Source organism: Plecotus auritus, assembly GCF_963455305.1.
Source record: "Plecotus auritus genome assembly, chromosome: 3".
Taxonomy (NCBI): Eukaryota; Metazoa; Chordata; class Mammalia; order Chiroptera; family Vespertilionidae; genus Plecotus; species Plecotus auritus.
The window spans coordinates 175489656-175501396 of NC_137772.1; the positions used below are offsets into that span (position 1 = coordinate 175489656).

Genomic DNA, 11741 nt, shown 5'->3' on the forward strand with positions numbered 1-11741 from the left:
GTAAGGCTCCCTGGGCAAGGTCAGGGCCTGCTCAGGTGCCTGGTGCCACCAGGTATTCACAGGACCCGGTGACCCCTTTATTCTCCCTTGCTCCTGCCTTCTTCCAAATAAGGAAGGCTGCTTTAAGGATAAGATATGAATACCCGGAGTAGCCAAAGACTGACCAGGTCCTCTGATGTTTATCCTCCAATCCTGAGCAAATAGTGTGTGTGTGTGTGTGTGTGCATATATATATATATATATATATATATATATATTGATTTCAGAGAGGAAGGGAGAGGGAGAGAGAGACAGAAACATCAATGATGAGAGAGAATCATTGATCGACGGCCTCCTGCACGCCCTCTACTTGGGATTGAGCCTGCTACCCGGGCATGTGCCTTTGGAATCAAACCTGGGACCCTTCAGTCCGTAGGCCAACGCTCTATCCACTGAGCCAAACTGGCTAGGGCAGTGGTCGGCAAACTCATTAAGTCAACAGAGCCAAATATCAACAGTACAACGATTGAAATTTCTTTTGAGAGCCAAATTTTTTAAACTTAAACTTCTTCTAACACCACTTCTTCAGAATAGACTCGCCCAGGCCGTGGTATCTTGTGGAAGACCCACACTCAAGGGGCCAAAGAGCCGCATGTGGCTTGCGAGCCTCAGTTTGCCGACCACAGGGCTAGGGCAAGCAAATAGTCTTTTTCTGGGATCCCAAGACCCTAATCCATTAGGAATCCTAGAGGGAAAGGAGCACAGCTTATGAAATTAGTCACAAAGGTGGGACCTTCAGTTCTGTCTTAGTTCTCACCTCTATCCCACCATCACCCCTGTCATGCTGTCATCTCCCCGTTTTATAAGGCATGACCCTGACGTGGTGTGGCTGGCTTCTGTGTGCAGTGTATAAGCTGGTCCTGGTGCCAGTATCATAGGAGGGGTAGTAGAGGGGTTCCAACAAGAATGAGGCTCAGTATGGCCAAAAGGTTTCATCTGCCTTCCAATTCCATATGTAGACTAGAGAGATTGTTAGACTCACTGCTGTGTTGGGAAGTCTGCAGCCACATCCGGGCTCTGACTTAGTGATGCTGCTATGAGGGGTAATTAGAGGAGGACAGTGCTCATGATGTCCCCTGCCTTGTCTGGAGACCTCTCAAGATAGCACCTCAAAGGACCGCACTTATTTGGTTGTGAAAGTTCTGGAATGGTTGTCCAGGTAGCAGTTGCACTACTGAACCAAGGCCATGGGAATGGCCCCTCTGTTGTGACCTGGGATACAGGATAGTCTGAGAAGTCTGGGTTTCACCAAGCCATTGGGGTCTTAGTGGGGATGATGAGGAGCAGAGTACTCACACCCAGGTGTAGGGAGTAAGACACTCTCACTGTCCCTTCCTGGGCTTGGGTCACCTGCAGGTTCGAGAAGCTGGACATCACACCTAAGAGTGCCCAGAAGCTGAAGCCGGTGCTGGAGAAGTGGCTGAATGAAGCCGAACTCCGGAACCAGGAAGGCCAGCAGAACCTGATGGAGTTTGTGGGAGGCGAGCCCTCCAAGAAACGCAAACGCCGCACCTCCTTCACCCCCCAGGCCATCGTGGCTCTCAATGCCTACTTCGAGAAGAATCCACTACCCACTGGCCAGGAAATCACCGAGATTGCTAAGGAGCTCAATTATGACCGGGAGGTCGTGCGGGTCTGGTTCTGCAATCGGCGCCAGACGCTCAAGAACACCAGCAAGCTGAACGTCTTTCAGATCCCTTAAGGCTCGGCCCCCGGCCCTGTGTTCCAGCACTTTGTACTTGTCCCTTGGCACCTGGCTGCAGCCACGGCTGCGACAGCACCATCATTCTGGTACATGTGGCTGTGCTTGTCCTGGGTCTTGAGACTCCACCGTGTGCATGCCCGTCAGCTGCCTCCCTCCTGTCCCCCACATACTGCACATTGTGGGGAGGGCGGAGGGGCCCTCTGAGAGTGCCAGGCTCCGGGCTGGTCATGCCGAGGGAGGGGATTTGTGGTGTCACTTAAAGAAGCACTTTGCTAACGTGGTTTTTGAAGGGTGAATTCTGGTTGGGAACCAGAAAATCCCCATCGTTGGGGCAGGGCTGCAGCAGCCCCTAAAGACTGGCCATTAGCTCTTGTTTTCAATGGCTTCTCTTTCTACCCTCTCTTCTTTGCTCCTCTGTGTAAGTGTGGCAGGTATGGCAGCTCATCCAGTAGAACCACAGCTTCACCCCTTTGCCTGCAGGCACACTACCCCCTGAAAGGACTCAAGAGACACAATCCTGAAAAGTGTGATGTGCTGCTCAGGTCAGACTCAGTGTCTGCCTTGACCTCAAAGTCAGGAGATCCACAGCCCTGGGGCCAGAATAGGCCACCTCCTCTTCCCCACTCCTGGTTCCTCTGGAGGAAAATTGCACTAAAGCAGAACCTTTTCTTTTGTAATCCATGTTGGAAGGAAACATCAGCGAACTCTCGCTGTTATGGAGTTGACCTAGGCCTGTGGCAGGTCGGGATCTTAGTAAATAAGACCATTCTTCCAGATTTTAATCTAATCTCTGCCCATGACCATCTCCCCCCAAAACTGTTAAGAGAACGTGCAGCCTGGAAAATCCCCTTGCCAAGTAAGCAGGCACTTTGGAGAAAAATGAGGAAAGAAATACTGACTCTTGTCCTCACATTCTTCCCCAACCCACGACAGGTCTCAGAAGGGGCAAATGAAACAATAAACCAGACACCAAGGCCTGGGGGAAAGGCCAGCATCCAGCCCAGAAAAGTCTCCTGTGGAAGGTGACTTAACTCTAATTTTCTTTGTAGCTTTAAGCCTTGGATACTGGATGAGAAATCTTATTTTGTCCCGAGTCTTAGACCCTGTGTTTGTGTAAGTAATCTCCCCAGTACTCCACTGAACCAAGAATATCCCTGGAACAGGATGGGGTTTGCCTCTAGAGAGGGTAACTATGGCACATTGGGGGTTGGCACCTCATCCGAGCTCCTGAGTTTTCCAGCCTCACTGTGGCTGGCCAACCCCTGGAACTCAGCCTGTGACTCCAGGAAGTCAAGAGAGCACTAAGAGGTTTGCTGAGATGAGCCCAGCCTTGCTGTATAGAGCATCCCTAAAGGGCCACGAGTCACAGGGGTCAGCCACCCCCTCTCTTCACTACTCTTGTCCTTACAAAGCCAGGTCTCTAGCAGCTGCCTTCCCCTGCACCTCACAGGATACACCTGAGGAAGTGACTGCCGGCAAGAACACATCTGCAGCTCTGCTGGCCACTGGCAGCCACCTCCTAGCCTAGCCTTCACCAGCATGCTGTTTCCTTTCCTGCCTACACCTGGTCCCTCCCAGGCCCTGCAGTGCCAGCGGGGCCACCCTCTCGGTAGCCCTGCCAGTGGGAAGACAGTTGTGTGTCAAATTGCCACAATACACACACACTCCCACCCCACTGCGTTGGGACCAACAGACCTGCCAGAGTGAGGAAGCTGGTGAGCATCCTGCCCGCCCCAGTTTCCCAGGAAAAAATGTCTCCAAGGGGAGGCTCCACACTCAAGTTCCGGGTTATCAACCTGTCGGTGAGAAGAGGGAGGAGTATTGTAAACACGTTTTCAGTACAAATACTGGAGTTTAAGGATTCAGTGATTTACACTTGAATAAATTAGAGTGGCAGTTTTCAACCTTTTTCATCTCATGGCACACATAGATGAATTACTATAATTCTGCAGCACACCCAAAAATATATTTTTTGCCAATCTGACAAAAAAGTAGGCATACTTTTGATTCAGTCACACCGATGGCTATCGTTCTGTGTTGCCTGTTGTCATTTTTAAATTTGACAATCTAAGGGAAAAGAGGTCAGTGCCCCTGGCCAAATAGTCAAGTAGTGCATGTTTAAAATTTTTTGTGGCACACCAGTTGAACATCTCTGAATTAGAGAGATACAGGTTTTCACCCTCAAATGCTTGCGTTCAGATTTACTTTCTTCCAGGTGGGTCATGGTGGGTACCCTGGGAGTCGCACATAATCCAGGCTGTGTCCATGGCAGTGGCTCTGCAGGAAAAAGATAATGAGCTGCTGCTGGTCCAAATTAGGCCTGGCCTTGCTTTCTCAGCTCCTCCCTCGTCTAAATCCATCTTCCAGAGGCTGAGGTAGAGCTGAACCGTTTTCTCCTCTACAGGAAGAATGGGTAGGTCTTTTTGAGGAACTATACCAGGGTCGGAATATTTGCAGGCTGAATTCCCCAGGCAGGAGGGCGTGGGGTGTCCCTGAAATATGCCCAAAGCAGAGCTTACCAGCCTGCCATCTCTCTCCTGCTTCCCCACTGTAGGACCTCCCCCCCCCATCCCCTGCCCCTTTCATCCCCGCCCTGGGGAGCAGCTGTGGCCCTGAGGTGGGTTTTTTGTTTTGTTTTTGGTAGTAGCATCAGACTCTAAAGGAGTTGATATAAATTTGTCTTGAAAGCACCTTTCTGGACTTAAAGCCAGAGCTCAATGGCTCCTTCGCCGTGGAAAGGCAGGAGAAAGGGCCGAACTTGTTTTACTGTTTGCTTGTGGTTTTGTTTGTTTTTGTTTTAAATGAAAGAAAGACCAAAACTTTCTATGGCCTGATGAGTTAGCTGAGGCCTTTGACCCTGCACCATGCATGGTGTTTTATCCCAGCGGGGTCCAGGGAAAGAATTTGGCCAAATAGATTGAGGAACTCACTTGAATTTGGAATGAGAGTCCCTGATGTTTTTGTGTCCTTGGCAATCCAGTCATCTTCCTATGCCTGGGTTCCCCTCCTGTCTCACAGGCCAGGCTCCGACACTGAGGTTCTGACTGTCCCCGACATGGGGCACAACCTGCTGAGGGCTGGAGTGAGGGCTGGGGAGGGAGGAACACTTGCTGTAGTCGTGTGGAATAAACAGTATTTTTCTTTTGTACTGGTCTGCTTGTTTCTCCTTCACCTCTCCGGGGGGGACATAAGGGCACTCCTGTCAGAGGCCAGGGAAGTGTCAGTGAGCTGCCTCTGCGGGCAGAGCGCGTGGCCTGGAAAATGCCATTGCAGGAAGGTGAAGGTCAGTGCTCTAGACTCACACTTCAGAAGGCCCTGCCCCTGGCCCTCCAGCCACGACTCTGTCCATGGGGTGCAGGGTCAAGGGAATGTGCCTTTTGTCTTTCTAGAGTACCCCAGAATACCTTTCCAAGCCCACTTTCCAGCCCCTTTTCTCTGGGTTCTGACAACAGACATGTTGGTGTGCATACTCCTAGACTCAAGAAATGACCAAGGGACAGCTGCTTGTCAGAGATCTGGGTGGGTGGAGCTTGAATATGCAGGCCAGAGTGTCTAAACAAATACGCAATGTGAGATGGGGTTGCCAGAGGGAAGAGAAAGCAGGCCATAGGCTGGGGGCCAGGGCTGGAGAATATTCTAGCACAAAATTCCAAGGACTCTTAGAAGTTTAAATTCAAACCCAGTCTTGCGGGTCATTTTTTAAATTTTTTTTAAATTTTATTTTAGAGATGGAGAGAGAGAAAAAAAAACATCAATGAAGAGAGCAAATTATTGATTGGCTGCCTTCTGCACACCCCACACTAGGGATCAAGCCCACAACTCGGGCATGTGCCTGATCTGGAATCGAATCAGGAACTCCTGGTTCATAGGTCAATGCTCAACCATTGAGCCATGCCGGCTGGACCTTTTAGGTCATTTTGAAGGTCTGCTTATCTATATTAGCTGCTACATCATTCACAATTAGGTTGGTTTGCACTTTATAAAATTTAGATGTATGTTCCGTGGATCTTCATTTGTGCTCTTCCCCAGGCCTGCAAGTGTTAGGGTAGGCCTGGTACCTGCGCTTAGAGCTGGGAGAGCACAGCTATAGCAAAGGTTTCTCTCTCTGCTTGTCTAACTCCTAGGAGTAGGGTTTATGCCATGCCCCCCTCAGCCTTCCCACTTCCCCCTCTACCCACCTGATATTGATGAGGTCTGAGCTACATAATCTAAATTGGTGAAAGCAAGGCACCACCTTTGATTCTGAACCAACCAGAATTCCTGATCCAGGCACTATGCTGGGTTCTAGATCATGCTCCATCACCCCACCTCCACCCAAGGGACAAGAGGTGTCTAAGATTCTGATGTGAGGCTTAAGGATCAGAGGAGCTGTAAAATAATGGGCCAAAAACTAAATAGAAGCCAGCACTTACCTCTGCACAGATCTCACAGCCCTAATACTAGCGGTCCCTCCTGGTACTTAGACCCCCAGACTAGTCTGTGACTCCTCAATGCCCAGGCTAGGAGCACATAGTAGGTGCTTGGCAAATTTCAGACAGATGACTGAATGTATCTCCTATTCTCTCCTTCAAGGAAATAAGAGCTGAGACCCTGACTTCAGGCTACTGGGAGAAAGCAGGCAGAAAGAATTCTGCTTAGCTATACAGGGTTTAGACTGTGGTATGTGGGAGTGAATGGAATCTGAGTAGCAACGGACCCTGACTGGAGAGAGGCAGATGCCATCAGAAGAGTCAGTGAAAGCTGATATCTCTGGCTTAGACCTGTCAAGTGTGGTTTCTGGCAGTTGGCCCGGAAGGTTTTAAAGCGGCGGGTTTGTGGACAAACAGTAGTCTCTATTCCCAGGTCTATCTAGGATGTCCTTTGGGTTTCTGGACCCAATTCCCAAGTGTGTATTTGTGTGTGTGGCGGGGGAGGGGGGGTGCGTTCCTCACACCAACATGCAAGTCTCAGACACCAGCAGGGTGTCCAAGAATGCAATTCAATTCTGACACTGTCTACCTGGAGATAGCATTAGATTCCACAGAGAACTGTCTCAGTTCCACAAGACCACCCTCCGCTTCAGATACCAATCCCCTCCCCTGACATCCAGGGGTGAAACTAAAAGTTCCAACTCTCTATTCTCAGTTGGTTCTCCTCGCAACCAGCCCCCAGCCTTCGATTCCTTCCAAAAGTCACCTTCATTAACAGAAGCCTACTTGTGGTAGTTGTGGTGGAAAGGGGCTTGTTATGAAAGCAAGACCCATTTCACCTTTATGGCTCTGAAGGTTTTCAAGAACTGAGGACCAGAGGCCACATGGTATAACAAAAGATGCTCCCAATGCTCTTAAGCTTAGAAATTCCAAGGTCTTAGGGAACTGTGAACCAGGAACTGTGGACAAAGACAAAGCATATATGAGAAATGTATTTTGGTCATTCAATTGACCAAATATGTATGTTGGCAGCAGTAATGGCACGAGGTGTTAGACCAGTGGAATCAGACTCAACCTTCGTTTAGCAACCTCAGCACTTGAGTTCTGGCTAAGAAAGAATTCAGAGCCAAGACTCAAACTGTAAGAACAAGTTTATTTAGGAAGTCACAGAGGTAGAAGAAGTCAGTTCAGGAAACAAGTTACAGAGGGAAAAAAAAGGGTGGGGGGGAGCTTGAAGCTTCAGAGACAAGGAAAATGTCCCCAGGGGAAGGGGGTGGGAAAGGCAGGGGTATGCTCCACAGAGAGAGCTGCACTGAGCTGCACTGGGTCCTCAGTCGTTTGTTTTTTGTTTTGTTTTTTAATATTTTTATTGATTTCTTGATTTTATTGATTAAATATTTTTATTGAAAGAAAGGGAGAGGGAGGGATAGAAACATCAATGATGAGAGAGAATCATTAATCAGCTGCCTTCTGCATGCCCCCTACTGGGAACCGAGCCTGCAACTGGGGCATGTGCCCTGACTGGGAATAGAACTGTGACCTCCTGCTTCATAGGTCAATGCTCAACCACTGAGCCACACTGGCCTGGCTGGGTCCTCAGTCTTGAGGTTATTTAACTGGAGGTCTCAGGGAAGGATCCCAAGAGAATATTCATCAGCTTTCTAGGTGTGTCCTTTCAGGGACATGGTCTCTACTGATTGGTTGGTGCCAGGGCAGGAGGTCATTAGTCAATGCAGCTGGTCCTAATGTCAACCATGGTGTCTCTTGTCTGTTTTTTTTCTGGGCCTGGAGCTGAAACACAACTGAGGCCTAGATGTATGTGATGTGGGTCAGTCATAAACTCATTGTCCTGGAGGCTTAAGAGCTACTCTCCTCTAAGGGGTGGGGGTCTAACCCATGACTAGCAACGTGCCAGGGAGGAAAGGTCAGGGGAGGATACAAACTGCATGACCAGTGAGATGGAAGGTCAGGGGGTGTAAACTGCATGACCTTCTATATGCTAGGGGAGAAAAGGTTACCCTGAGGGTGAGGTCCTTGTTTTCCCAGTTTTGCCCATTGCTAGGCACCCGGAGCTTTCTGTTCTAGTAACGTTGTGTACCTCGCTCATCATTCTTGCTCTGCTCATATCTGTCTAACTGCCTACCACATATATGTTAAAAAAATACACAAAACTTCACCCTGGCTGATGTGGCTCAATCATTAGAGTGTCGGCCCGAACAGCAAAGGGTCTCAGATTTGATCCTTGATCAAGGGCACATACCTGGGTTGCAGGTTCCATCCCAGGCCCCAATCTCTCTCTCTCTCTCTCTCTCTCTCTCTCTCTCTCTCTCTCTCTCCTCCCCCTACTCGCCCTCCCTTTCACTTTCTCTAAAAATCAACTGAGAAAATATCCTCAGGTGAGGATTAACAAAAACAAAACAAAACGAAAAGCACCTTTCAACCAAGTAAATGTGAAGATTTAATTGGCTTTATTCAGTGATTCACAATTGAGCAACATCCCATCTAGCACCTAAAAGGGCTTTCCCAGGGGTTATACAAAATAGAGGGATTTTATAGGAAGATGGATTTATTAGGGAAAGAAAAGATGATTATTTGGGGGCCAGAACATCCTATCTAATAAAAGAGTAATATGCAAATTAACCATCACTCTGCTACACCCACAAGCCACACCCACCAGCCAATCAGGAGCGAATATGCAAATAAACCCAACCAAGATGGCTACGGCCACAGAGAGCAGGAGGGAGGCTTGGGTTTCCCTGGCAATGGAGGAAGCCAAGCTTTCCACCTGCCCTTGCCGGCCTAGGCCTCCACTCAAGGCTACAAAGTTTCAATGATAGAAGATACATAAAACCAAACAGAAATGGCAGCAGCCACGGAGCTGGAAAGAGCAGGAGGCTAGGGTTGCCCCTGGCAATGGAGGAAGCCAAGCTTTCCGCACACCCTGGCGGGCCCAGGCCTCGCTTAAGGGTACAAAGTTTCAATTATAGAAGATACATAAATCCCCCCAAAAATGGCTGCCACCACTGAGCAAGCAGAAGGCTTGGCTCCGCTCCAAGCTACAAAGTTTCAATTGTAGAAGATAAATAAACTCCAGATACCAGGGCCTCTGCTTGGGTCGCCAGGGGGCGTGGCCGGCCCACAAACCACCACAGGCCCCTCGCCCAGGCTGCCCCACACCTCAAAGGAACCCCCACCCTGATCCAGGACACCCTTCAGGGCAAACCAGCTGGCCCCCACCTGTGCACCAGGCCTCTATCCTATCTAATAAAAGAGTAATATGCAGATTGACCATCACTCCAACACACAAGATGGCTGCCCCCATGTGGTCAAAGATCCTGCCCCCATGTGGACACAAGATGGCCAGCAAGGGAGGGCAGTTGGGAGGGACCAGGCCTGCAGGGGAGGGCAGTTGTGGGCGATCAGGCCAGCAAGGGAGGGCAGTTGGGAGGGACCAGGCCTGCAAGGGAGGGCAGTTGGGGGCAATCAAGCCTGCAGGGGAGGGCAGTTAGGGGTGACCAAGCTGGCAGGGGAGGGCAGTTGGGGGGGACCCAGGCCTGCAGGGGAGAGCAGTTTGGGGGGACCAGGCCTGCAGGGGAGGGCAGTTAGGGGTGACCAGTCCTGCAGGGGAGGGTAGTTGGGGGGGGACCCAGGCTTGCAGGGGAGAGCAGTTGAGGGGGACCAGGCCTGCAGGGGAGGGCAGTTAGGGGAAAACAGGCTGGCAGGGGAGCAGTTAGGCATCAATCAGGCTGGCAGGGGAGTGGTTAGGGGTGATCAGGCTGGCAGGCAGAAGCGGTTAGGGGCTATCAGGAAGGCAGGCAGGCGAGCAGTTAGGAGCCAGCAGTCCTGGATTGTGAGAGGGATGTCCGACTGCCCATTTAGGCCCGATCCCACCGGTATCGGGCCTAAGCGGGCAGTCGGACATCCCCCGAGGGGTCCCAGATTGGAGAGGGTGCAGGCTGGGCTGAGGGACACCCCCTGCCCCCATGCACGAATTTCGTGCACCAGGCCTCTAGTTTATATATATTTAATTGATTTCAGAGAGGAAGAGAGAAGGAGAGAGAGATAGAAACATCAATGATGATGAGAAAATCATTGATTGGCTGCCCCCTGCATGTCCCCTACTGGAGATCAAGCCCGGAACCCAAGCATGTGCCCTTGACTAGAATAGAACCAGGGACCCTTCAGTCAGCAGACCTATGCTCTATCCACTAAGCCAAACCGGCTAGGGCCAGAATATCTTTTCTTTAGGAGTAGGAAAGTGGAAGGGTTTTTATCATGTAGATTGTCTTGCTACTTTTTTCTACTTATTGGTTAATTAGTCATATTTATTAGGTTCTTGATGAGAAAATTTCAGCCTGATTAAGGTTAATTAAGATTACATTTCTGGGAGAAGTTAAAACTGCAATTAGATCAGGTATTAAATCTAGGTTTGGCATCATGGGCTTTTAGCACTAATAATGCCGTTTTGGGCCTGCAGTTTTCTTTTTAACATATATATTTCTTATAAATCACAGTATCACTGATGTCCTCTGTGCTGTGGATGGCTGTGAAGGAGGAACTGACCTTCTAAGAACTAGAGAAAATGTGGGCTGATTTCTAGACTAGAGATGAGAACTGAAGGGAACCTGAGGTTGCTTCAAGCTTCATGGGTGTGAATGTGGGTATGGAATGTTTTGATTTCCTTTCCTCTCAGCTGCAGGGTCTTTCAAGGAAGACAGAGTGGGCCTCACAGGCTGACTGTGTGGGATGTAAGAAGATGCAAAGAGTTAAAGCTAGCCCGGCCTGCGTGGCTCAATGGTTGAGCGGCGACCTATGAACCAGGAGATCACGGTTCGATTCTGGTCAGGGCACAGGCCCAGGTTCTGGGCTCGATCCCCAGTAGGGGGCATGCAGGAGGCAGCTGATCCATGATTCTCTCTCATCATTGATGTTTCTATCTCTCTCTCCCTCTCCCTTCCTCTCTGAAATCAATAAAAACATTAAAAAAAAAAAAAAGAGTTAATGCTAGATGGTCAGTCCCTCAAAAAAGCCTGCCTGGATAATTGGTTTCTTCTTATACCTGGAAGAAAATGCCCAGTGATTGACCCAGGAACCCAGCAATAGTGACTGACTTCAGTTAATGCGTAAGAAGGGAAGCCTGGGGTGCTGATCCAGGGAGCGTGAGCCTCAGGCCTCTGAGAAAATTGACTTGTCTTATGAGATAGGCAGGATATGTCTCCTTTTTGTCAATCATAATAATAGCTAACCTTGCCGAAACCGGTTTGGCTCAGTGGATAGAGCGTCGGCCTGCGGACTGAAGGGTCCCGGGTTTGATTCCGGTCAAGGGCATGTACCTTGGTTGCGGGCACATCCCCAGTGGGAGGTGTGCAGGAGGCAGCTGATCGATGTTTCTCTCTCATCGATGTTTCTAGCTCTCTATCCCCCTCCCTTCCTCTCTGTAAAATATCAATAAAATATATTAAAAAAAATAATAGCTAACCTTCACTTAGCACTGACTATGCACTAGTCACTCTTCTAAACATTTAACGTGCATTATTTCAGTTAATTCTCACTGAATTTTATAAAGTAATAACTATTATACCCATTTT

At 49.4% G+C, this 11741-nt stretch overlaps 1 protein-coding gene across 7 annotated transcripts in view; it reads left to right on the plus strand.

Annotated features, from left to right (window-relative positions):
• Positions 1–4892, plus strand: part of POU6F1 (POU class 6 homeobox 1) — a 29937-nt gene extending 25045 nt beyond the window's left edge. For all 7 annotated transcript variants that reach the window (XM_080660610.1, XM_080660604.1, XM_080660607.1 and 4 more), the window contains one exon: positions 1396–4892. In XM_080660610.1, coding sequence (XP_080516736.1) covers positions 1396–1741 — 346 coding nt within the window. In that variant the 3' untranslated portion in view covers positions 1742–4892. The remainder of the gene's footprint in view (positions 1–1395) is intronic.
• Positions 4893–11741: the final 6849 nt, after the last annotated feature.